At 40.3% G+C, this 27960-nt stretch overlaps 1 protein-coding gene across 4 annotated transcripts in view; it reads right to left on the reverse strand.

Moving 5' to 3' along the window:
• Positions 1–655: 655 nt before the first annotated feature.
• Positions 656–27960, reverse strand: part of soga1 (suppressor of glucose, autophagy associated 1) — a 91095-nt gene continuing 63790 nt past the window's right edge. Inside the window, exons 10-24 of one of the 4 annotated variants that reach the window (XM_023331617.1) lie at positions 27705–27938; positions 25491–25622; positions 23016–23138; positions 22160–22390; positions 20032–20130; positions 19724–19891; positions 14299–14451; positions 13420–13545; positions 11455–11519; positions 10533–10674; positions 9774–10370; positions 9190–9448; positions 8881–9099; positions 7510–7928; positions 656–6334 (exon numbers count right to left, since the gene is read on the reverse strand). In XM_023331617.1, the coding sequence (XP_023187385.1) occupies positions 6200–6334; positions 7510–7928; positions 8881–9099; positions 9190–9448; positions 9774–10370; positions 10533–10674; positions 11455–11519; positions 13420–13545; positions 14299–14451; positions 19724–19891; positions 20032–20130; positions 22160–22390; positions 23016–23138; positions 25491–25622; positions 27705–27938 (3102 nt within the window). In that variant the 3' untranslated portion in view covers positions 656–6199. Of the gene's footprint in view, positions 6335–7509; positions 7929–8880; positions 9100–9189; positions 9449–9773; positions 10371–10532; positions 10675–11454; positions 11520–13419; positions 13546–14298; positions 14452–19723; positions 19892–20031; positions 20131–22159; positions 22391–23015; positions 23139–25490; positions 25626–27704; positions 27939–27960 lie in introns of all 4 variants that reach the window. The other 3 variants (XM_023331622.1, XM_023331610.1, XM_023331631.1) reach the window with 3 other exon arrangements.

Raw genomic sequence — 27960 nt, forward strand, 5'->3', positions numbered from 1 at the left:
ACCAATCTCGACAGCTTTCTGCTACAGATGAGAGAACAAGTGTTCAAGGTCCCAGTTTTTCCTGAAGATGTTCCATCTGGTGGGTAACCCCAAAGACCAGCAGGGGCCGACTAGCTGATCCATATATTAGGAGTAAGCAGACACCCAAGGTTGCTCACTCTACCTTCCATTTTGACCTTATGGCTCCCTCTACTGGTTGGAAAAAACACCCCGGTGACTCTTGACAAGCTCTAAATTACACTACGAGGAGTCTTTGTTTCCTCAAAGGTTAGTTCAAAATCCTCCACTTTTTATTGAATATAACCATAATGAACTGGTAGACGGTTTACTTTCCTACTCACAAACTTAAATCCTCCTCAAGAGGATTCAACCCAGATAACTAAAACACAAAAGTTGCTGATTGTTTTTCTTTTTGCACACTGTGTGCTCAATTTGTTGTTTTCCTTTTCTTGTGAGAAATTGAAGCTCCGTTGGAAAACACATAAGTTGGGCCCTTCAACATACATCAGATTCCTTGTGTGTGCATCACAATCAGCTCTCACCACATCATTGGGGAGGCTTCTTGCTAACGTAGAAATTGCATTATTCAAGCGAACCGCAGTCTGATCCGATGCAGAACAGAGAGGAAGCAAAAAGGCAGAGACCACAAACCACATCAAAATCCATGACACGTTTATTTGTGAATTCTATGACAAACAGGAGGCAGTTTCATCTTATTTTACAAGCTACCATGGTTGGAAAAAGAAAAATACCTTCAAAAATCCATTTGTATGTATTTTTCTCCCATCTTTCAATGTTTGTTATTGTTTTATTTTATTTCATTTCATTTTTTTTTCGTCAGTCATCTTCAAAATGCAACTATATACATGAAAATGGTCAAGTGCCATCTGAAGAGGGAGAGAGCTACATATTTCCACAGCGACCTGGGTCAGATCAGCTGCTGACATTCAGCTATTCTCATAGAAACTGAAGGGCAGGGAACAAACCGTGTCACTTTCCTGTTGCTTTACAATGTGGGTGGGAATTCTTTAAAATGTTCTCCTTTTATTAATCAAGCACTGTTAAAAAGAGATAAAAGTATGTTAATAAAGCTAATATACAGCAGTACCTTAGCTACCATTATGATCAGCTAAGAGTCATTTACATAATCCCAGCATGTAATAATGTAATTAGTGGTATGGAAAAATTTCAAAAAGGATGGAAATATTTATGTTGCTTTACTAGGCTTACCTAAAAATGGGTGCAGGTAATGGTTGATACCCCAGAGCCTTTAAAAAAGTCATTGGCTGGTGGTGTTTTTCTGCAAAATGTTTTAGTTAATGGGTGAAATACAATTTAGGGATTAGGGAGAGACGGATATCCACCTCTACCAAGCCACATTCTATGCAGCAATGCAATTTAAAAATAATCAGAATCATTATATGCATATAACCCTATCATTCTGCCACAAATCAAACAAGTATGTGTCCAGCATGTTTGCGTACTTCTTTTGAAGACACCAAAAATGAAATAACAATAATAATGAAATAACTTTTCTCATCATGTGATTCTTCATATTACATCGAAGATTACATCTTAAATTTAGACCTATTCACATAAAAAACAAAACAAAAAAGAAAACAGTGTAGGCTACAGACATTCATTGAAAATGTTTTTATTTTTTTTAATTTTGACTTGTTTGGAAATCTGACGAATCAAAATATTAATATCTAAGGGTTCACTTTAGCTCTCATTTCATAAATCCCTTATCAATTGTGCAAAATAGTACAACTTTTAGATTTAATTCGACAAGATATCTAATCTGAATATTTGAACTAAGATGTGGTGATTTTTTTGTAATGGAATCCATGCAGAAAAAAGAAAAAGTTCTAGTAAAAACAAGACACTTTTGTAGAGGAAAGGCACTAAAGTGACCCTCTTGTTGACAGAATGACCTTGAAAATAAAATGTAGAGATTGCATGAGTTTCAACTGAGATTTTCTGGCAGATTTACATGAATTTAGTGTTTGTGTTTATTTTAGTCTAAAGTCTAAGAGGTAGAACGAAATTCTGTAAACTGTCCACTATTACTTTTGTGCAGACAATCAGAAATATAGTTTAAAATTACAATATAGGAATCATGTTATAAAGTTGCCTTTTATTTGGAACAGCACGACGAATATCCCATAAATCCCTGCCACAGTGAGCTTTTTATTGGTTCGCAGTGTATAAAGCCAATCATGTTAATGTTTTAAGCACAACCCTGTTTTGTTGATAGCACACGATTTTAATAGCTTTGAGTTTCAGATAGAAATGCAAAGGAAAGATTGAAAAAGACAGGTTCTTATTTGAACATGGTTTGGAAATCTTCTGTACGCCAATCAGTTTGGGTTTTTGTAGTCTGGAGAATGAAACTGTTAGAAACAATCTTTTTAGACAGTAGATAGTACATAAAGATGACCACTAAACTTTGTGATGCAGTCTGTTTAATGTCTGCTATTTTTTTTAGGGTTTTAACTGCAGGCAGAAAAGTTTTGAAAGAAAAACTACGAGTAAACCTTTTTGGTGGTTTAATAATATCCTATGAGCTATGGCTGTCTTGTTAGCATGCTAACTGTTTGTATATGTTTGAATGTTTAATATTAGTACTCAGATTATTGGTTTATTGAAGCTTAGTTGTCATTGACTTATGTAAAATTAACTTGTGCCTCCAATATTTCAAATATGGTCTGATAAGAGGACCAGAATACTATACTGACAAGTAACTGACCTGTTTTTCCATGAGCATCTAGCTATAAGCTAAAGTTAACTGTTTGCAAAGTCAAAAATGATAATTTCTGGATAACCCTTTAACAGTGGGACAAACAGCTGCAATACTTTGAATCATATTGTTATAAAACATTTCCATTACAGCAAACATTTTCAAATTACAGAAAGCCCTTTGAGTTTATTTTGGGTTCTAGAAAAATACTAAATATCTTAATGTAAATCAGCACTGAAGGAATAGTCTGCCCTATTGTTTAAATGTTTTGGTCAGCTTTCTGTAGTAGAATATAATATTTTAATATATTTTAACAGGGATTTGCTTTAAATAACAATCAGGAGGAAATGTGGTGGTAGTGAGAATGACTGCTTTGCTAGATGAACATCTCAGCTAAATGTGCTAGCTTGTTGAAAGTTAAGCTTGGGGTTTTGCAACAAAACCAAGGCGTTTTTCCTAAAATGGTTCAATAGCTCAATTGAAAATGAAAACATAAAGTATTCAAGTCATATTTACTGTGTTTTCTTGTTGAGTTTAAATCGAGATTAAATTATAGCATCAGATAATTGTTGTGCAGGAAAATGCAAATGCTTTTAAAAAAGTGAAATATGAAAAAGGAATAGTAAATGACCTTTTTGGAAACCGTTGAAACATTGCTTAGCTGGTAAACCAGTCAGACATCAAGTACAGCCATAAAATCGTGGCCAGAACTCAGACAGTCTAGGTGAGCTGTATTCCTGTCAGTGGCTGGAAAGGCAGCAGCTGGTTTTATGCAGTTGGTTTTGTACCCAAAATGACAGACAGTAGCACAGAGACTGTGGGTTTTCCTCAGCATGTTATTTCAGTATATGTACTTTCTGTAATGCCCTACTTTTAAACTGCTGAGTCATTAAACTGTGTGCATGCACAAGGTGGGTAGGTTCTCTGTTAAAGTCCACAGAAGGCTGCACACCAACTAGCACCATCGTATCAAAACAGAGACTTGACAACAGATCAGCAGAACATCAATTAAAAAGTAAAGTAGTAGATATTCCAGAAAAATTACATTGTATTTTAAAAATGCCAGAGGTGCAATCTTTGCCACATCCAGCTACAGTTGTTAGCCTCTTGTCGCTTTACCAGGATACAGTACATTAATGACGAAAACAAACTTCCTAAATAAAGGAAGTTTGTGTGTTTTAGAGAGTCTGGTTTTAGTGTGACAAAATATAAGACAGATAATCCAACAGGCCATTTGAATAGCAAATCCAATATAAAAAGAAGGACATGGCAAGGTAATGGACTCAAGATACATGTATAAAAATCCTTCAGAGTATATTTTTATGTTTTGTCCAACATCAGATTTCTTCTATTTGCAGGGTTGCACAACCAGGCTTTGTGACTTTGCAGTTCTGTTAGTGTTGATTTATGCTGCCCATTATGTCCAGCTGTTACAGGAAAATTAACTCTGTAGTCCATCTTATAGTTAACTTTGTATTTCAGCTTCATTTATTTATATAGAAAATCAATTTATGGATCCATTTCAAATAAGTTAAAAGTTTCAATGCTTTAGATATTTAAATATTAAAAGTCATATTTTTCTGATAAAAAAAAAACAAAACATTTTAAAAATCCTGAAAGAGATTTCAAGTTTGTTGTAATGCTATGAACCAATTCAATGAGCCTTATTAGTAAGAAAGATAGCTGTTAGTGTATGGTTATGACAATATGTTTACCTTAATATCTCGACTTAGACAGTTAGTGTGTCTGGTCCAAGTATCTAAACTATGGAGTTCACTGCCTTGCAAAAGTATTCATATCAATCGCGGTTTTTTTTATATTTTTATTTTTTAACCAAACTATAACTGTTACTAAAGCCAGTACAAAGGTTCATGAAAACACTGATGGAGAAAATTTCTAGAAAATCCTGGAGGTGCAAAAGACTTGAGACTGCGGTTGAGGTTTACCCTCCAACAGAACAACAATCATGAACATGAACCAGAGCTACAATAGATTAGATGAATGTAAATATATTTAAAGTGGAATGGTCAAAGAGTATGAATACTTTCGCAACGCACGGTATTTGTTTATTTTCCCCAACCGTGTGACTATGATCCCAAAAGACGTTTTGATTGATTAGTAAAACTGGAATGCCTTTAATTTCTTGCTCCCAACATTGGCTTGGGTAAATCTGAAAAAACAACATAATAAATAAACATTAAAAAAATTACATTTCTATCCAACGTCCCATAAGCTTAACAAAAAGGATCCCAGTTTAACTTAACAACAAGGAGGAATGATTCCCAAAGTGTCACAACAGAAGCCATTTCAAGATGGCGCACAGTAGATATGTACGTTTACCAGATTGGTGCTCTACTGTTAAAGGATGACATCAATACAACTCAATCTCTGGCCGTCTGCTTAAAAATAAAGACATAATTTCTATCATCGAAGGTCAAAGTCATGGCTTTCATATCACCTGTTTTGTCTGTATTTGTTCCCATTGTTCAATAGAACAGAGGGCAGACGGCACTAGAAAACCAAGCCATAAGATATATTTGCTCTCCAGGAACACTGGTTAAACACAGTCTCTATTTTAGAGACCATTTTTATGGTTTCATTTTTCGAGCCATTAGGTACCTGCATTCTTCAATTTAGTTCAAATCTAGTCATCCTGAGACACACAGCCCAGTACTTTCCAACGTCTTCCTATACTAATAAGATACAATGTATGCCACTCTGCTATGTGTCATTAAGATGTGCCGTTTTTTTTTTAATCTGTGAGGTCAATTGTGCAAAGCAATCCGACACTGCGTGACGTTTTAAGTACAGGTCCAACACTGTGAAATCATCGAAACGTTTCACTGTGTCTCGATTTGCAGACTGGCTGTCTCAGACCAGCCAGAATGTATATGAAAAAAAAAAAAATAACAATAATAATAGTAAAAAAAAATTTTGTTTCACACCCCCCAAAGTTACACATAATATTTAAAATAACTGCTCATTAAACAGCATGATGGTGGTAACATTATAGCATGTAGTTGTGAACGTTTAATATTAGCAGACTGATTGTAGTACCTGTTATTCTGTTAGTTGGAGGTTGTGTTTTGAGTCCTGACATCATCATTATTTAACCTGTTGATTGGCATCTGTAGTGTTAGACGGCAGTTCTGGTTTCAGTCCTGCTGGTAGGTTTGGGATGCTGGCGGAGTCCTTGGCATCGGTTGCACGTCTAGAAACCGGAGTGGCGTCTCCGGGGTTCTGATTGAGAGAAGCTGGCAGTAGCTTTCTGGGGGGCAGTTTGCGCTGTGTGCTGACGCGATGTTATGTTTGGCAGTGGGCCTGTGTGCGTGGCAGGTTCTAGGTGTTTGTGTGCATTTGGTGCTCTCGGAGGTACGGGAAAGCGTTTCCAAGGCAGTCGTGTTTGTGAAGAAGTGAATTTCCTCTGTGTGACTCTTCGCTGGGGCAGAGGGAGCCCCGTCACTCGTTACAGGCGTCTCCTTTCTCCTCGGCTCCAGCTGGAGAGTCCTGTGGGCGGTGCTTGCAGTGGCGAGCAGCTGCTCTAGACGATCGGACAAAGCAGGAGGACTGGGTAGCACAATCGCAAGGTGCATCCTGGGAAACAGAACAAAGTTACTGCTTGCCCACATCATGATGCCGTGGTGTACAGGGCCTTGGAAACATGTTCACACCCATTTACCCTTTGCACATTCTGTCACGTCATAAGCACAAACGTTCATGTACCGACATGTTCAGTAAATCAGAATATACAGTATGTCCCAGTGAGTCTCATTTGTCAGATTAAAAGTATCTTTTGAAAATAACAACCTTTAAGTAGCAAACATGCTTTTCATTAAGCACACATTTTCTGTTTTTAAAAAGTTTTTTATTGCGCCGATGTGATCTTCTGATTTTAAATATCATGTTTTTATTAACTGTAAGTGGAAAATGATTGTAGTTAGCAGAAATAAACGCTTTCAAACACCCATATGTGTGTAATTAATCTGCATGATGTGTTTCACGTAGTGATAAAGCTCCTGAAATAAATATTCATTAATATTCTAATCTTTTTACTGGTTAGACCAACAGATCAAACTAAATAGTTGTGCTTTCGAATGAAAATGATACATGGATGTTTAAAAATTACAGCTGCAACTCTTGGGTTATCTCTACACCAGCTTTTCACATTTAGAAACTTAAACTTTTGCCCAATTTCCTTAACAAATCACCCCAGGCTTAATCAGATTGGATATACATAATTTCAAGAGGAGTTTTCTAGTCTTTGCAAAGTTGACTTAATGCGTTAATCTAAACTCCTTTGTTGTAACTTTGGCTGTATTTTTAGCTTCCTTTTACCACAGGTCTTTTGACAGATGCTGTAATCAGTGCTCTCCTCCACCTGGCAGTTCAGGCCATGGCGTGGCAGGTCTTCATCATTCTGCTACCATTTTCAGTACACACATTAAAAGTGCTTTTATAGCTTTCTTTCTGAGCAGTCTACTGTATTTCTTGGTCTGTGTGATGCTGTTAGTTCACTGATGTCCTCAAACACACCTCTGAAAACTTCACAAAATAGCTGAATTCATTACACACAAGTGGACAACAAGTACTTATTACATGACCTTCGAAGGCAATTGGTCAAAGTGAACTTTATAAAAGGAGATTTACCACATTTTGGTTTGAAGTTCCACTATAACAGGTTGAACTTTAAGGTTGCAATATGATAAAATGTAACATGTAGTAAAGCTAGCAAAATACTACAAACTGCCATTTCATTTGAAAGAACAAACCTCGGTTCCCGGTCCTGCAGCCACGCTGTTGCTCGTTGCTTCCTTCCCTCCTCCCATGATGCTGATCATCTCCTCCCCAGCTGTCTGCCTCATAAACCGCTTATTAACAATCCTGGTCACGCTGTCGTTGCCTCCACTCAGTCCAGCCAGCGCAGCAGCCCCTCCGAGTGTGGGGTCGTCCACGCTGTTCAAGCCACCCAAGACACCCACGCCTCCGAGGACAGCGAGGGGGTCTCTCTGCACTCTCTCCATGGACAGGGGGGCTCCACCTGGGCCGCGGCTGCTGCACACATTCCTGAAGAACTCCTGCACCAGCCCTCCATACCGCTGAGAGTTGGAGTCGGAGCCGCAAACAGCAGCACCGGAGGGTTTTCCGGCAGCGTGAGGCTGCCGAGCCGGGCTGGCCGTCTGGCTTGACCCTATAGCAGCGCAGGGATCACAGGTTTGGAGTTATTGTGGGTTTAAGATAGAACAAGACTAGAAGACATTTTGGCTGTTTTCTGTTCCATCAAATTATGTTGTTTCTCAGATTGTTGTTATGTAACTTTTACTGCAGGGATTGAGCCTTTGCTCGTGGTGTCAGCATCTTCATGTACCACTCCACCAAAATGGACGTCAAAACAACCTATGTGAGTGTTAACTCTTGTAAAGCTGGTCAAAAAGCAGACAGGGTTGAGAGCCTAATGTCTCTTTTATTTAGATGATTTCACTTTAAAAATGGCTCCAGGGTGCTGCGTGGTTGGCTGGACAGACAGACGGACATGGATGCAAACCAAACTTGTCATTTTATTGTAAACCTTTTGAGGAGGAATGGAGTTGGTGATAGTGTATTTGTGAATTTATAGCAGACACTTTTTGCATGGAAAGAAGATTGATGTTCAAGTTTAGTCAGATGCAATCAGATATTGCAGTGCGGCGTAGTTACGCATCTATTCATTAGTAACCATGGAGAAAATGCTCCGCCGTGTACAAATAAACTGGTCGACTTTTGTATGCTCTTAAATCTGCTTCGGTGTTATGGGAAACGCTGTTTATGGCGTAGTGGTATAAATCATGGGGCGTGAATCCGGCTCTTTGATTAAACAAACAAATATGTCAGGAGAGGGAATGTATGGCACGCTTTCTAATCTAGCTTTATCCAATGTTTGTAAGTGCTGCCATCTATGAGCCCCAAATAAGTTTGTTTACTTCAGCAGACAAATTACCTCGATTTGAACAAGTGAAAGTCATGGCTATAAAGTCAAGGCAAACATAACTTGGAAAACCAATCTCTCACTCCCAGCGTTGGTCATGGCGCCTCCATGTGATTAGGTGACGTATCTGCAATACTTAAAAGATGATAGATTTACAGACCTAGATTAAGGATCTCACCTATTTCACTCCTCCAAAGCGACTCTGTGCTTCCGGAGTGCTCCACTACGCTGAAAAGGCTGGAGAGGCCGTCGGTGAGGCCGTTCAGGACGGGGCTGTCCCTCGTCGTAGTGGAGCGAGCCCAAGCAGAGCCGCCACTCCCACCGATGGCCCGCTGATGTAGGCTCCACATGCTGCGGTCTCTGCTGGAGGAAGCGCCGTCCAGTCTGGAAGTGGAACCTGAAACCAGCGGTTTGCTCGGTCATTCGTCTAAAAATGCTCCAAAGCACCAACGAGCTGGGTTCAGAGGGAAGCGATAGGAAGTTTTACCAGAAGACACTCTCCGCTGTAGCTTAGGCGATCCATACTTGGGCGAACAGCATGGCCTCTCGATGCGGCTGTGCACTTTATCCAGAGATGTAGAAATCTGCCGAGTTCGGGCGGATGCCAGTGAGGAAGTGGTTGTTGGCGTTGGCCGAGGTGACCAGGATTTGGAGTGCAACCCCGTTGCCCTGCTGGTCTCTGTCTGCAGCCCGATGCTGACACCCTGAGCTACAGTCTGGGTGGTCTTGTTGGATACTCCACCGGGCTGAAAGAAGTTTAAAATGTTTTGGATTAGCCTTTTTACCTGAACTTTTTCCAGTAGAGCTAAGTTTGCAATTAGAACACTGAGCTCTTTCTGTCTAAATCCAACATTTATGAAATGTTTTAATGTTACATTTTATTTACAAAGCATTTTCAATACAAAGACATGCAAACTCATAATGATATTAAGTTTGGCATCCCTGCTATAAAGTAATAAAGATTAAATACAACAAGAATAGCAATAGCAAGCAGGAAAATACTAGGCATTCAAAACAATTTAAAAAAAACATTTACTGGAAAAAAGGATCAAAATGAATGAGAGACGATACCTGACTCCCAGGCTCCTTGCTGGATTTCCTCTCCAGAGAAGAAGAGCGAATAGCTTGCCGGACACAGTTAGTCATTTCCTTCATGTCATCACTTAAGTTGGCAGAGATGTCTCCGATCTCCAGGTCATGGTAGGGAGAACCGGACATCATCCCGTCCACCACCCTGTTAGCCTCCCCACTGCTGCTGAAAACGCTCGGCATCGACGTGGAAATGTTGCTGCCTCTGCTCTCCAGCAGCTCCCGGTGCTGCTTGGACAGCGAGCTGAGCCACTGCTCATAGGAAGAGGTAAATGATGAGGCGGGTTGTTGTTGCTGAGCATCGAGCGCGTTTAGTGAAGCCACGCCACCATCCGTGTCATTCTGTTTCAGAGAGGAGCCCCCAACGCTGTATTGATCGGGATCTAGAGGCTCTTGGTATCTTCTCCGGTGCTCCATACGCCTCACAGCAGGAGGGCTGTAGTAGATACGGATGCCGGTCCGGTCCGGAGCAGTGCAGCTCCTCTGCACAAAGTCCAAGTCCATCTGAGAGGCCGCGGAGCTGCTAGAAGAACCGCTTGGACCATCCCAGGTTTTACAGGCATCAGCCACCTCTGGGGTCTAGACCAGGAGACAACAGCATAGGTTTAGTAAATGTTCTGACTCAATGCTTTTGTGAAAACAGTCACTCTAAGTTAAGATTAAAAAAAAATCAAGAGGGAAACCTCAACAAAGTTTTTAAAATTTTAGACCAGTAGCCGTATAAAAGCCGCAGTTTCAAACCTCGTTGGTTATGCTGGTCCAGTTCTTCACGGTTATATCTCCAAACTCGGATCCAGTAAAAAGCGGCATTGAACCAAAATGTGCTTTGTCCTTCACACAGGAAGATCTGTTACCCTCTGAGTCCTCCAGTGTAGATTTGATCCTATTCAAAAACGCAGTAACAGAAAAGTTATGTTCAGATGTCACAATGACAAATTTACAGTGATCTGCAAAAGTATTCATTCTTCCACATTTGTGACATTCCTAACCACCCACTTGAGTGTTTGTTAACTTGGATTTTATGTAACAGAACAACACAAAATGTTTATTATTTGTGATCATAGCTCTTTTTGTGAGTGTTAGAATTGTAGCAAATTCTAACAATGACCTCTTCTGGGTTTATGTTAACAATAGTTTTCTTTTTGCCTATTTTCCGTGAAAGCCAAATTTGTGGGCAATATACTTTTTTTTTCCTTTTCTTCTCTTTTCATTTTTTTTCATAGGCCCATCTGAGCTGTGGACCAATGCAGTGCCTCCATTCTTTGCCTTGGATTTTATTTAGGGGCATCAGTGCAAGGAGGTATGACTAATAAATGCACTCAATGCTTATAAAAAAAAACAGTACAAAGAAATTTGACAAAAAGTGGAAAGGATAAAAATATATAAATATCTTTCTGGAGCACCCCACATTTTACTTACTTTATCCACCTGCTTCTTTGCACATGTTGTAGGTATTGTATGTTTTTCTTTTTCATATTTTATTTATTTTTTAACTTTTTAGGTTTAAAAAGTCCCAGTGAACTTGTTTAAACGGATTCTGACACTGATTCTGACTTTAACTTAAAGCACCGATGATGAAACAGCCACAAAAAGCGAAGGTGATGACAACTAATGATTTGGATAAGTACGTGCTAAAGTAAGCATGACTGTTTTTCATTGTCACCTCGGCGATGGCGATCCATTTACAACACCCGTGTCCACGCTGGGTTCGTCTCCCGGAGGCTTCGACTGTGAGGGAAAAGAGAAGAGTCACGTTGAAAGGACTTGATCTGGTTTTTGCAAACAATCAACATTTAAACGACCTTCGTGACACGTCTGCGCATCGCATCTCCTATAGCATTTTATCGTGAGCGTGAAGTGGCCGGCCGCCTCCTTTGGAGTGTTTAGAAGTGAAGAATCTCGTCTGCTATAATCAGTCTGTGGCAGATCGAGGTTAAACACGGATCGTGACGCTGAGTCAGTGGTTTTTGCACTCGAGGTGAGATCTGAAGCTCAGAAGCCATTTCCTCTGTGCGTGGAGGAAGAGAAGTGGAAGAAAAGGACATCTGCAGATGCTGTGCCTATAGCTGCACTGACAACCTTATTTTACTCTCACCGGCAGCACTATGCAGCCCGAACTATCTGAATAAACAGAAATCTAAATACTGAAAGTAAAAGATGTGTAGTAATTGACCGCCTTTGTTCTGTTTAAGTGTAATAAAGCAAGGATTACACTAAGTTGCCTGTTGGTGGGGCTACAACTACATCCCAAAAGCTTGAAAAGGTCCAAACAAATTACACATCCATAAGACTTGAGGAAGGCAGAGTGTGATAACGCTGCTATCAGAGTGGCTGAGACAAAAGCTAAACGACAAGCTGAATCTCCTCCCAGTTTTCCTGCACAGGCCTGGAACGAGACAGGATGACAGCAGAGAGGGGGAAGGAAGACGACGGAGACAGACGCGGAAGTGGAAAAAGCGAATGCGTGGACAGGAAACAGGGTGAGAGAGAGGAGGGGAGTTCTCTGCAGGCTGAGTAGTTCAAAGATGACAGAAAGGCCTTAAATGCACCTCTGGGGTTTGAGTTAGGCACGCAGAAAATCCCTTTAACCTCAGAGTCCACAGAAGGTCGTAGCACGCTGTCAGCCCTCACTGACATGTTGCAGCCCACATGAGAAACCACGTAAATCTGGTGAGCTGAGCTTTTACAGAACAGTCCAGCAATTACTCACATCCAGAGTTGGATGGTAACCAGATACATTTACTCTGTTACATTTGCTTGAGGAATATTTTGGAAAATAAATACTTTTAGGATTATTTTTATTTACTCTGGACTTTTTACTTTTACTTCAGTAATTTTATTAAGACGTGTCACTACTCTTACCGTAGCAACATTTCTGGATACTCTTTCCACTGCGAGTAACTTCACTGGATGGAGAACGAGCTTGTTTTGATTTAAAAAACAATCATCAGACACCAGCAGTTTCATCAGTTTTACATCAAATGCAGCAGATTTGGAATAATGTTTCTTTTGCCTGATTTGTTATTTTGTAGTTATATTATTTATATGAATTATTTGTCTTTTAAAAATATTTCTTTTAAACTTATTGTTATATTTTTGTCCAACTGATGCAGTAATTTTTAAATATTAACTGATTGATGCTTTGATTAGTTTACCAAAACATTTTTTCCACTCTTACCTAAGTATTTTCTTCGACAGCTATTTTTAAAAATTTTACTTGGTTAAAAATGTTTTCAAGTGGAGCTACTCTTACTGAAGTACAACTTTTGGGTACTCAGCCCACCTCTGCTCATATCATGGCATTAACATCTGTGCAGTTACTGTTTCTGTCCACAAGAAGATGAAAGCAGAAACCCAGAGCAGCAACCTGAACCAACAGCATCGTGTCCAGAGGTCTGAACTCTACATGCGCAACATCAACTAATGGAGCTATTTTTTAAATGGGGAAAAAAGCCCTGACACTGCATGGCTGTTTCTACGGTAAAGAGGCAATATTAAAAGAAGAATTTTAGCAGAAATTAAATGTCATTCTATAACATGATCGATCTGGAATGTCCTTCAATGTCAGACTCTCAACCCAAGACGTTCAGAATGTTTCTCACACTCACATGGGCCTACAAAGACCCACCCTTCGCACCTTCTCCTGTTGTGTGGCAGCGTCTCTCAGCCTCTGTTCCCACTGCGTTCTCTCCTGGCTGAACCTCTCCAGCAGCTCCAGCTTCTCCCTGCTCCAGTTCCTCTCTCCGATCTGAAGCTGATCCGATCGATGGTCGGACAAGCCAAAGGAGAGAGATTCAAAAACAGCAGGATGAGTTGAAATCAGATGGAGGTGACGTACATCCATGTTCACGTCCCTCAAAACTTTTAATTTAAAAAAGAAACTTTTTCTCATGCGGGCTGCACAGTGGTGCAGTTGGTAGCACTGTTGCCTTGCAGCAAGAAGGTCCTGGGTTCGATTCCCGGCCCGGGGTCTCTCTATTCTCTTGCATGTTCTCCCTGCGCATGTGTGGCTTCCTCCCACAATCCAAAACCATGAAAGTCAAGTTAATTGATCTCTCTAAATTCTCCCTAGGTGTGTGTGTGCATGGTTGTGTGTCCTGTCTGACTCTGTGTTGCCCTGCGTCAGGCTGGCGACCTGTCCAGGGTGTAACCCGCCTCTCGCCCAGAACATTAGCTGGAGGTAGGCACCAGCACCCCTCCTGATCCCTCTAAGGGACAAAGATGTACAGAAAATGGATGGATGGATTTTTCTTATGCTATGACCACTGTCTTCAATTTCTTCTTCCTGCGTCCTGTCAGCATGATGCCGCGACCGCCAGCAGTCCGGTTCATTTGGAAGTCACTGTACATCATTAACATGATTCTGTTTTCACTATTGTGTCGACAGGCCCAATTCCAACAGCTGAAATAGTCCATTGAAATTCTGGATTCGTCATGCGTTTACAGTTTGCAGCATCAGCGCCAAAGAAGTTGTAGGTTTTCATTTCATGCTTGGACATCAGCTCACCTGTTTGGTTAAGTCCATCACGGCTGCGTACGACTCGGCGAGGAGGTGCTGGTGCTCCTCACGCTCCTTTTTAAGAGCCACCTTCAGGTCAAGAGGGTCCAGTGTTTCAGCGGAGGACAGTGCTGCTGTGGTTTTCCCGAGTTTGGTCTCAAACTGGAAGGTGAAAACCAGTAAATTCAGTCAGAATTTTTTAAAAAAGTTAATGGGATTTTCTCTTTACTAAGAAAAAGAAAATCTTTCTTAATTCTAATATCTAAGAAGAGTGAGTGTTTAATCTAAATCTCTCATTTCAGTGTCATCCACTAAAGTTATAAGATTCTAATTAGGTTCGCTGTTTATTTAATTTGTCACAGATATTATTGTTTGACTAAACATGGAAAAAACTTGACTGATATTCTTTTTGCTACGACACTTCACAAGATGCTGAAATTAAAACGTGTTAATGGAAGACTACAAGATTAGAAGTCAATGTAAATTAATAAATAAAAGGCAATGTATGAATTTATTATTAAATATGAAAAAGTAATATTGAGAAAGAGGAATTTTGACCTAAAGAAATAATTATAAACACACTTCGGTAGCCATCTAATTCTTCTGCTCATCCACGTTAGCAGCAAAGCTGCAGGTTCGGCCCCATTAGTTCAACATAGTTATGATTATTCTTCTAATGCGGACTATTATTTTTGCCATTACAATCAAGGTAATTGGAAATGTGTCATAATTGGACTTAAGTTGAATATGCTTAAAAATAACTTTAATTTGCTTAGTGATTAAAATCATTTATACTGGGTTGTGTTGCCTAATTACACTTTAAAATCATCCAGTCGGCTTTATAGAGTGAAATATTGGAGATGGGAAAATGTAATAGAAAATGGGAGAGTCCACATTGTTCTCTGTGTTACAGGTTTTAATAATTTAAATTACAGAGTTCCCCAGGAAGAGTAGTTAGTTGCTATTAGTCAGGAGATTATAATTGAGGGAAAAAAAGAGTTTTAGTTGCCCTTTCAGGAGAAAAAAGTCGCATTCAAAAAAAAAAATTTAATTACAAGATGTTCCAGAGATTTTGGCCTCTGAATGTCAGCAGTCAGTAACTTTCTACCCAGCAGCTTGTGTCTGAGTTTAGTCAATATTAATCAACATAAACTGTGCCTTGTTAATAATTAGAATTGATGGTTGTCTGGGATCCATAAATGAATCATGTAACTGCGCCCACTCATAAGAGGAAGTCTCAGGATAGCAACGTGTCTCGTCCTGTATTTGTGGACTTCCCTGTCATCGCCTCTCTTCCCCTTTAACTCTGTTTCACTCCATCCTGTCCCTGCAGACTTCTCACTCTCTAATTTTGAGCTGCATCACTCCTCTTTTCACCCTCCCTTCTGTTCCGCTGTTGCAGATTCTGTAGGTGGAATCCCCTTAAATATGTATGAGCGGTTTTACATTTTCTCCTCAGCGTCCGTGTCTCACCGCGCACACGCCTGACAGTACTGGCACGTCGGCCTGACAAACATGAAAACTCAAATGCCCACACACATACACCCAGACCTCCCAGACCCATCAATCCTCTCGTTGTGCCTCAGTCTGGCTGCCCGACTCGGTGGCATCTATGTGCGGTACTAATGAAACTGTCAGGCAGCCAGTCACAGTGAAGCACACGCAGACCGAGCCCAACTCCCGTCTCTTACAGCCGCGCAGTATTTCTTATTAATGACGAACACAGCTTAATGAGGCCCACAACTCAACGTGGTTTACTGCAGAGGTGCTGAGAGGGAGGCTATTTCACTGCATGCCAAGTGTTTGCGGAGGTGTTTGGGTCAAAACCCGATACTTACTGTTTAGCAACTTTAACTGTATTTATGGAGGTAAAATCTAAAACAGTTAAAGTGCTTTTGGAAAGGAAGGCAGCATCTGAGTCTTTACCAGTAAGTAGGAAATACTTGTCACGTTTATGAATAGGTAATATTTTTAATATAAGAAAACTTGCTACATTTAGTAATATATATAGGTCTAAGAAGCTATTAAGTATTTTTACAACGTCCCCAGACACGTCTGTGACTCATCATGGCTGCAGAAGAGTGAGAGAAAGCAAGACTTTAGAAAATGACAGGAAAGTCAGACGTTTTAAGGGAAAGTTTTATCCATCATAGCGCGTAACCTCTGTCTGCTATGGAGCATGCTGGATCTGGAAATACTGACTGTTGGCAGAAATAGCTCTCCATTCTCTCAGAATATACACAGGGACAGATGTTTCTCCTTTGCTTTAAAATATTAGTAGTGCTGTTTTGATGTGACTGCTCATAATATGAATTAGTAAAGCTTTATTAAAAATATATTTAACAACTTGCAGTGATAATGTTCTCTTTACAGAGGTGCTGAACAGAGAACAACAGTATTACTGGAATTAATGGTCTAATAAAAGCACAATCCTGTGAGGCTGAAAGCGTGTATGGCCTTTACATTACATAATAATTAGCAAAGTTAGTTAGTTAGTCAAATAATAGTCAAATCAAGCAGAAAAGGCTGAGGATAGAGTTATTTTTGAACCATAATAAATGGAAGGCTGACCAGCATATTTGATGTATATTAATAATTTTGATCACGTCACTCATAAAAATGTTAGGTTTGTTACTGGTTTCTCAATTGTTGACTGTATGGTGTTTTTCGATGACTTTGTATTTTTGTGCTTTTATGATGTGAAGAACTTTGAACTGCTTTGTTTCTGAAATATGTTAAAAAGCAAATAAACTTGATTGACTGAGCTTTTACCACGTTAATGTTAGAAGTATTTTTTTTTTAGCTGCAGATGCATCCATATTCCAATACTGTATAAAAAAGATTTAAACGGTTCCCCGGTTAACCTTCACAATAATCGAATAATCAGTGGATTACTAAAATAATCATAAGTTGCAGCCCTAATAAGACGCACTAGCAACAAAGACATAAAACTAAAATAAATATGTCTTTTCGGATCCCTACAAGGAACCACAAAGAGACATTGGTAAGCATGTTTCTGGTTAAGCTGCATGTGTTTTTATCACACATTAAACAAACAGACCAGAGTGTTGCGACTGCATTTGATTTTCAAATTAATATAGCACATGTCCTCCTCCCTTCATGAGTGAAGTTAATGCCACAGATGTGATGAATGAGAAATAAGAGCTTCCAGCTGCTCAGCTTGTCATCACAGAGATGTTTGTAACAAGTCAGCCAGGATGACTGATTAACCTGCATTAAACAATATAAGGCAGCATCAGAAGGGGGGCCTCAGGCCTTTAAAGGTTGGAAGAAAGCTGCATTTGTCCTGCAAGCGCGCAGGGATCCTGAGATCATTTGTACGCTCGCTGACTGGGTTTGTTTGTCAGGTCGAACAGTGAAGATAATTTCCTGTCAGGCTGTTTGACAGGAAGGACAGTGTTTGAAATTGAGTTGACTTGTTCAGTGAAGCAACAGCTGGAAGACCCGCTGCGAGTTGCCAGGAAGACTTGGCACTGATGTGGTCGGCTGGTTTGTTGTATGGCTCCACAAACACACACATAAAAAACAGACACGTACCCACACTGCACACTTTACGGTTTGCATCGTTGGCAGAGAAAAGATTACTTCCAAATGTGGCATCTAGATGAGAGCAACACCCACACACAGACTCATCCTAGTGGGAGAGTTCACCTGGCAGGAAAAAGCCAGAGGTGTTCAGGTCTGCACAGACGAAGCAATCCCTCACTTCGACGATTTAAAAATTTTAAAGAGGTCTTGATCGGTCTCCGGTTTTTCCATCGACAGTTTTTCTGTCTCGTACATGCGATGTAAAGATATGGCAGGTGGTTTAAAGCCTTTACACGACAATGCAACTATTTTTGTTTCATTTTCCAAAATTTACTGTAAAAATTCGAACATTACAAATTACATTTAATAATTGATACCAAAGAGTTCGCTGTCAGGGAAGGGAAAAGCGTCTCGTCTCGGTGAACTCAGGCTCTCATCTACGACTGGCCATCAGGAGACAAATGATCTGGCATCCTAGAATGAGGCCTGACTCGTCGAGATCGGAATGATTAACGACGGCTGTCGGTGTCGGCGTGCGTCTCTGTGAGCGTTATTAGGTTTGTGTGCTGAGAGAACCCCGATAACGAGGAGAAAATCCTCCACCGTGGGATCACTTGCTGTATTCATGAATAATATGTGATTTTTTTCTCCCATCAATTTTTAGTGAATTATCTTTAACTTACAATGTGGTGATAGGTGGCTTTTTGTAAATATTTTTATTTTTCCAATCACAAAAGGCCGATGGAAGCGTATGCATTTTTTACAGGTAAATGACATCATAGGGACTTTCGAAGCAATTTCTTCCTACAGATGGGTTAAAATGCAAAATAAAACTCATTGGGAATCCTGGGCCTCCCTTCTGAAGCTGCTACCCCCGCGACCTGACCCTGGATAAGCGGAAGAAGATGGATGGATGGATGGATGGATGGGGTTTTAATATTTCTAAGTGACCCTTTTCACTCAAAATACTATTTGTGTTTGACGTCTTCAATATTTAAAAGCGAAACTGCACAAAAAAACAACATAAAATAAATGCAGGGCGGCAAATGCACATAATCAATTCCTAGAAAAAACCGTCAACATATCTGACCTGCAACTTGATATCGATTAGGTCCAGGGCAGAATATGCATTAACATATACACATTTATACAAAAAGAAAGAAGGGATGATATCATACAATTAGGTCTGTTTTAATAGGACTCCCTGTCGGCAATAATTTACCTCTCATTCTTCCCCTGCCCCATTACACACAGGGTGTGCTCTATCCTTGAGGCTGTTAATTAAAACTATTACAGCTTCAGCTGTGAGACAGACAGCGAGACAAAGACAATCAAGAGGAGGAGGAGCCAGTAAAATCCTGTCCCAAAGCTTGAGAGGAGCTGGAAAAGGTTTTACATACAAATAAACTACCTGACCCCCAAGGTCAGCAAAAAGTCACTATGTTTGTGTTTTGGGGATATGGTAGAGCTGGTTTAGTACTGTCAATAAAAATCACATTTCTTATTTTATGTTTGTACACCCCATCTTATCACCTTACTCAAAAATGCAGTTTTACTTCCTAGAAATAAAAGAAGGCTGCTCTGAATGTTCAGCCCTGCAGTCAAAATTATAGAGCTGGACTGATTACCCTAACTTGTGCAAATTCTAAAATTTACTTATTTCATGTAACCAAATTAAAACATGGCTTGTAAAACCCCTTTGAACTTCAACAATCTAAGATGGCTACCTTCCATCTTTCTTGCATTTGATTCTCTCCAGCTCTTTTCTGTTCTCACAAGCATTGCTCATCATGATATCAGTAAAAAAAAAAAATTGTGTTTGTCAAACTTAGTGATTTATATTTTTTGACATTTCTACAGCAGCTCTACTCTGCTGTTCTGTTACCTGCGTGATGAGGCTCTTTAGTTCGGTTCTCTCCACCTCCCATGATGCTTTGGCCTTTGCGAACTGCTGAGTAAGTTCCTGGGAGCCTTGTCTCTCTTGTCTCAACTCTGCACTCAGGTCCTGCAGAGCAACCTTTAGGTCTGCCAAAGTGCTACTCACAGCACTTGACTGTAACAACACACAGACAGATCTAGTAAGTGTTAGTCATGCACACGTCACTGTGAGAGCAACATGCAAGAAGCTGTCAAAAAGTAAGTCAATGCATGTCCTATGCATTTTTTTGTGTGTGTGTGTGCTGGTCTGCTTGCCTTTATAGTCGGGCTGAGAGGCTGTTCATCTGCAGAGGCACTCTTATCTGCCTGGCTCTCCTCCTCCAGCAGCAGGTACAAATCCTTCAGGCTGTTTATCTAAGGAGCCAATCAAAGTGCAGCGTCACCTCAACTCCTCTTTCCAATAGTTCATCAACCAAAGAAAATCCACAATATTTCCTATTTTATAGCTACACATAATGATTGAAATGTTTTAGGGCCTATTCTTTTCAATCAATCAATCAATCAAATTTTATTTGTATAGCACATTTCAGCAGCAAAGCATTTCAAAGTGCTTTACATCATATCAAACACAGAAACACAATGCATAGAATCAACAATCAAAATAGGACATTAAGTCAGGTTCCATCAATAAATTTGTAATTGATTATGTTTCAAATACAATCCTAAACAGGTGGGTTTTTAGTCGAGTTTGCATCCATAAAAGGTTTACCTGTTACACTCTTACTATGTTATATGGAACAAAATACCTATTGCTATTTTTATTCCCACTCACAATCACACAGTTTAAAACGATGTAGACAGCATTTTAATGGGCTTCTGGCACGAGGCTCCGTACATCTCTTTCACTGAATTTCGAGCAGGGACTCCGCCGTCCCTCACGGATTTTTGTGCAATTCTATGGTACCTGTTAGTGTCTAGAATTACAGGGTTTGTGTTACGCACAGTGACCCTCAGTCACTCGCCGTTTTTCTTTCAGCATTAGGCTCCGTACACCTCTTTCACGGAATTTCGCTCTGGGACTCCGTCGTCCCTCACGGAGTTTTGTGCAATTTCAACATAGAATCAACAATCAAAACATGACATTAAGTCAAGTTCCATCATTAAATTTGTAATTGATTACATTTCAAATACAATCCTAAACAGGTGGGTTTTTAGTCTAGATTTAAAGGAAGTCAGTGTTTCAGCTATTATACAGTTTTCTGGAAGTTTGTTCCAAATTTGTGGTGCATAGATGCTAAATGCTGCTTCTCCTCATTTGGTTCTGGTTCTGGGGATGCAGAGCAGAACCAGAACCAGAACCTGAGAGGTCTGGAAGGTTGATACAACAACAGCAGATCTTTAATGTATTGTGGTGCTAAGCCATTCAGTGATTTATAAACTAACAACAGTATTTTAAAGTCTATTCTTTGAGCTACAGGGAGCCAGTGTAGGGACTTTAAAACTGGTGTTATGTGCTCTATCTTCCTGGTTTTAGTGAGAACACGAGCAGCAGCATTCTGGATCAGCTGCAGCTGTTTGATTGATTTGTTGAACAGACCTGTGAAGACGCTGTTGCAATAATCAATGCAACTGGAGATGAACGCATGGATGAGTTTCTCTAGATTTTGCTGAGACATTAGTCCTTTAATCCTGGAAATGTTCTTCAGGTGATAGAAGGCTGACTTTGTAACTGTCTTTTAGGGACTTGTGTTTTATATCTTGTCTTAGTTTTATCCTATGAGAAACGCAGCAAACTCTTTTGATCTATTATGTAAATAAATAAAGCAAAAACCATCAGTTCTTGTAAAACAGGATAAATCAATGAAATTGCAACTTGGACAAATTGAAATAACGTCTTGAAGCTGCAGTATGTAACTTTTACATATTTTTTCTACATGTTTGTTAATGACAACATGACAATATGGTGTGAAACAGGTGATCAGTGTGAAAAAAAATGAATTCCTCCACTTCCTCCCAGTGCTACTATTGCCATCTGCAAAAACCTACCGGTCCATGTCAAAAACAACCAATCAGAGCCAGGAGGACAGTCTGTTAGCTATCATGCTCGTGTATGCGTTGCTAAATATGCTAATGGAGGAGAAACAACTTACTGTTCCAGAAAAACTGTTTATCTGCCATCATCAGAGGATTATTAGAGCAAAAGAGAGGATGTGAGCAGAACATATACAAAAGTGATTGACAGCGCTAAGGCCCTCCTCCTGGCACTGATTGGTTGTTTCTGACAGAGCAGTGTTTGTGACAGGAGGACCATAAAGGAAGGCAGAGGAGCTCTTTATTTTTTTGTCTCAGATTATCTGTCTGATATAGCTTTAACAGATATGTGGAAAAAAACATTTACATACTGCAGCTTTAATTAATGTTTCTGCTTTCCATCCACTCATACCTCCAACACATCTTTCCCATCTGCATCCTTCTGGCAGCCCAGCCTCCACTGTTTGAGAAAGCAGCGTAGTTTCAGACTCAGCAGCAACAGAGCCTGTTTCAGGTGCTGGGACTCTTGAACGAGCAGAGTCCTCTCCTGACCCCACAGCTTCTGCTGAAGTCGAGCCTGCAGGCCCAGGCTCTGAAGCTGGAAGTCCCGTCGGAGAAGGGCCTTCTGGTGCTCCTCCTGGAGCTGAGAGGGGATCGTAGTCAGTCAGAGAAGGTTCAAGGCTGATGCATCACTATCAAGCAATCCACAAATCTGGTCAATATGGAAGATTAGCCAGAAGAAATCAACAGAAGTCCCGGTTTCAGTTTTCTACAAGCCAAAGCGGACGACACAGCAAGTTGTATCACATCAAAATTAAACGTTTTGGCCTTTGTGCAAGACCACATATGTAGCTGAACCCAAACACTGTGGATCCCTCAACACACCTTCAGTGAATAGTTATGATAGTAGAATCATCCTGTGGATGAAGATTTACATCAGTGGAAACAGGCAAGCTGCTCAAGTTTAGAGCAAAAGCTAGTAGAGACATTGGTCTTAGCCAGAAAATGAAATAAAATGTGAAAAGTTCAACACACTTTTACAAAGAACTGTAGTTACTGACCCATAAATTAAAGAAACAAAGAACAGCACAGAAAGCACCCGAGGTTCTGTTCATTCTTGAGAATAAACCCTGAAAACGTTGAGATTCACTTTGGAAATAATAAAACAGAAAAAGAGTTCAAGCCGTAGAACATAAACACACTGATCCAACAGAATTAGACTTTTGGGGCAAAATTACAATTTTTGTTTACTCCTCCTTTAAACTGACCTGTGAGAGTCTCAGGCTGATTCCTTTGTGGTTCTGCCTTTCTCTCTCCAGCTCCTCCAGAGTTCCTCTGGTTGACTCCTTTTCTGTGGACAGCTGCGCCTGCAGGTCACTGAGCTGAACAGACTGGAGAGAACAGGAAATGAGAGATGCCAATTAGAACAGAGGGGAACTAATAATTAAACATGTGGAAAGAGTAAATAACTGAAGAAGAAGTGACTAAGGAGGATTTACAAGAAAATGACAAAAATGGACCCTTTGGATAAAAGAAAAGAGACGTGCCACATCACCTTTAAATCAACTCTGAGCTGTACAAGTCTACGGTAAGTCTTCACAAACCTCCTACACCTATGCTCATGCACTCTCCCATGGCTCATTTAGCTGCTGAGTGAGTGCAATCCATCAACCCTCCACTGTACCATGAATGTCCTTTTTTACCCTCCCCTGGGCTTGCTCTCTGCCTCCACCACCCCCAACCAAGAGCAACTTCCCGCTAACACCAAGAGAAATGACTTTTTCTGTTACAAAATGACTCTGGTGCAAAGAAGTACATAAAAAAATGAGGAACTAATTGATACAACATTAATTTCATTCACAAACTAGGCATTTACATAAAGAAATGGAGTCCAAATCCAGTAATTCTAATGAATATGACTATGAAATAATATGAGTTATATCTTTGCTGTCACACTAAAACCTTTTGAACTGATGGACAGACTAGATTTACTTTTGTATGCTTGACCCTGAAGCTCAGCACTTTAGGGTCTGAGCTTCAGACCCTGAAAGATGGCAAAAACCAATTTCTGTTTTTTTTGCCATCCTCTGTTTATCATTGCCCTCCACTTATCTGCCTCTCTCAGTTTACTTTGGTGTCCCCTGACCTATTCACCCTCATACTCATGGATAAAGATGCAGATGCATGAAGGCTTGGTTGCTATGGAAGCACAACATAAAAAGCTCAAGCAAACGACGGTCTATTCTTACTGTTGGTACCACTGCTTGGACAGTGTCGCAGCTGTTTATTTTGTTTCCGAACCGGTGTTGATAAAGTTTGTCCGACACAGAGCGGCACCTCACCCAAATCTTCCAGCTAGCACACCCATTGAAAAGGCTTTGAATAATTAGTTTATATGGTTATCAATTATTTCTATGAAATGCTTATGGAGCTCTAAATCATAGTCGGATTTGAAATCGTAGCTGTTGTTACTCATCTTAAAGCCTTACAACATCCTCAGAGGAGGTCCTTTTTGTCTTGGGTTATAATTGTAAATATTAGCTTCTCACATACACGGTGCTTCGTATTGCAACTGGTAAAACAGCAGCAGAGAGGTTGCTTCAGGAATAAACTTTGATCAGTGGTGAGGGGAGGATACGAACAACCATAGAAAATGAAACCTAAACATTTCAGAGATCTCAGCTTCCAATATAATTAATTATAATGGGCACTGGTGCATCTGTATCAATGATTTGAAGATTGTTGGTACCAAGAAACCAGACTACAGGTCAAATCCAGCTGCCTGTTGCATTCCACCAGCTCCGAAAGCAATGTGAGTCTTTCTAATGGCAGACATGCACAACAGGAGTCCATCCAATGACAGCGGTTATCCCAACAGTCACCTTTCTTTGTGCATTCAGGTACAACTGGTAACCAAATCGCTGGTCAGCTCTATACCGACTACTTTTTGAAATTGTAGGCCAACCTGATAAAATCAAATATTTTCTGAGTGAAAAAAAGCGAAAAAGAAAAGAAAACAATGCTAAGTTATAGAACTATGTCTGTTTAGTTCCATAACTGCAAACTATGACTTTAAAACCATTATATTTCAGCACTGTAAAGAACACAACCACACCCTGCTTCTCTGCTTAGACATCCCTAATCCTGCGCTGCACCATTATCAGTGTCACATGCTCAAACAAATACTACTTGGCTCACTTCCAGAATCACATATACAAACGGCGACAACGTGTAGATAAACATGGGTAACTAATATCGGCCCGATTATGGGGCCGATAATCTTCAGCACTCTGATGACCGCTCACACAAACAGAGCTGTCAATTTATAGTTGCCTGAATAGGTAGCGACTGTATTTTCTGGATCCCAATGTAATGTGGAGTCATTGTAAAGCGACATTATAGTACACCCTCTTTCTGTTGTGGGTTTATAAATGATCTTGTCTTGTGAAAGTAAAAATATAAATGTTTGGAAAATTAAGTACATCTGAGAAATCCTAGATACGTACAAAATATGTAAAGCATGCAAGGGCCTAGAATTTAAAGGGGGCGTACTTTATTTTGTTTTGTTTGGCTAAAGTATTATTACACCGGTCAAAGTTTTATGTTTAGGTTTTTGGTGTGACCTCCGTCGCTGTCTGGTTAATAAAATGGTGCTGGCTTTCAGCCAAGAGATGCACTGAGGCGGACATATTGGGTCTCCAGCATGAGTTGTTTGCTGTCATGTTGTTTATGATTGAGCGTACCGTGGAACGATCCGTCTCCTTCTCCTGCTCCAATTGTCCAGCTGCCCGATTTTGCATGTCGTTGCTGATGGATTGGCTGCTCTGGTAAGTGTCATCTTTCTTGTCTGGATCTGATTGGTCCCTATAATCAGGCTGCTGCATGCATGGGCACGTTAATGAAGAAGAAGAAGAAAGAAAAAAAGAAAACACACAAACAAAAAAATCATAGAGAAAAGACGTAGAAATGAGGGAGGAGACATTTTGGGAGGAAAAAAAATTGAAGGTGACAGAAAACATGACAACAATAAAGTAAAAAAAAAAACAGTAAAACCAAAATGGTGTCCCATCGATGAGACATCAAGAAAACTAGGGGAGAAAAAACTTATGGGCCTCACAAGACAAAGAAAAGGATGTAGAGGAAGAAGAGCTTGGTCAAAGAGGAATATGAAAGTGTGGAGAAAAGAAAGAAGAAGACAATGAACGGTAGAATGAACGGCTGAGGGGCAAGGAGGGAATATTTTTAATGGAAGAGAACACAGAGTAGTGCAACAGATGACAATACAGGGTTAAAATGGGAATGAGCGATAACGAAGGGGGACGAAGGGAAAGAAGAAGCAAAGAAGGAATGGAAAGGGAAAGAGAAGGAGTAAGGCAGTTAGGATGAAAGGTCAGAGCGAAGGGCGGAGGGAGCAATAAGGTGCAGAAGAAGAGAGAGAAACGAGTGACGTGAAGCAATAAAAGGGACGAGTTGGAACAGAAGAGGTGAGGGGCGAAAGGAGAGGTCAGAGAGAAGCAAGGTGATGAAGGAAGGAAAGGAAATGAGCATGCGTGAGTGGTGGCAAAAAAGGTGGGGTGAAAGGTGTGGGGGCAGGTGGGGGCGGGAAGCCAAGAGCAGAAATCGATCGGATATGGAGCCCATGCAGACAGAAGGAGGGACAAGAGAGGGAGGACAGGGGAGGAGAGATAGGGGGGGTTGGAACTGGCCTCTAATGGAGTATCGTCACTTGAATCTACTGATTATTTAATTACAACTTCTTAAAAACCAATAAACTAGACCAGATCAGAAGAGAAAAATGATTTTACAGTGCATGACTCTTTTGGTATTGAATCAGTTTATCAAGTCCTAAACGTCTGCAGCTTCAGTTCTATTAAATCTTTTGGACCTTAAATGCCATTATCTAACTTTACTTAGAAATTTCAGTAGATTATTTCATCTTATCAAACCGAATTACCCATCGGTGATGTCTAAGAAAAAAATGACGTCCATCTGTAAAGTTGTATAAACACAGAACAATTGAAGTTAACTCAAAATCTCTGCTGAGTTTTCTTGTACTTTTTTGGCTCATTTATTGAATTTTACACTGACAATAATACGTTACTTTACATAAAAAAAATCCCTACCAAAATAGAAATATAGATCTGAAATAATTTAAACTTGCCTTTAGGTTTTTCAAACAGCTGTGCAGGTTTAAAATCCAGCCAGAAAAAAAAAACTATTAAATGTTCTAATGTTCTCTCTGATCCCTTCTTGATACTTCAGAATCTCTAACTATTGTAAATTGCGTTTGCGGACCCACAATCAAATCACCCAGTTGTCATGACACAAAAGAAACAAGAACCACCACTAAGACTTCACGATGCCAAACTCAAATAAAGATAGACCTCCCAAGTATAATACGAATGGACACTGTTGCACAGTCCTATAGTCCACGTAAACCGGGTGTGGGATTGCTTGACATGAACGAACAATATTTGATAACCTCTTTATGTCCAGGCAACTGGCTCCATTTGAGGCTCCAAGCAGCATTTAAACACAGGTTAGAAGGCATTAAAACAGCATGCAGAGGACATGCAGAGTTTGTTTTTGTTTTTTTTTGTTGTTGTTTTTACGCCGGCAGCTCAAATCTGACTTAAAACACGGACTCTACAGAGACCGGAATGCTTCCCACAGTTTTCCGGCCTATGCATAAAGAGCATTAAAAATTGTGAATTTGGATTAACAGCAACTCCAATTAAACAGCTGATATGGGCAGGATGTTGCTGCAGATTTGAGCATGCTGTGTAAATGAATTGTTGCACTGTGCAAAGAAACTCATAAAGAAAGCATGGTGGCATGGGACTGAGAGAGATGTCGGCCAAAATAATGCTTAGGCACTAGAACAACAACAGACCAACAAAAATGAAACTTAAAAAAAAAAAAAGTGAAGGAGAGGACTGTGCTTCGTGTATTTTTACCTTGTGCTCGACTTTGTTTTCTTGATCCTGGCCGTCTCCGGAGCAAGGGATGGAAGCGCAGGGTGACGCTGGAGGGGACGCCCCTTCCACCTGAGCGTCTCTCGCCCCATATGGAGCTTTACCCAGGCCATCCACCTGCTCTACAAAGGCCTGCAGCTGGGTGTGCAGGGCCTGAAGCCTGCTGGTCAGAGCACCAACCAGAGGACGGTCCGCCAAGTCAGAAAGCTCCGAGATCTGAGGAGCGGAAAGCGCAACC

Source organism: Xiphophorus maculatus, chromosome 1, assembly GCF_002775205.1.
Source record: "Xiphophorus maculatus strain JP 163 A chromosome 1, X_maculatus-5.0-male, whole genome shotgun sequence".
NCBI lineage: Eukaryota > Metazoa > Chordata > Actinopteri > Cyprinodontiformes > Poeciliidae > Xiphophorus > Xiphophorus maculatus.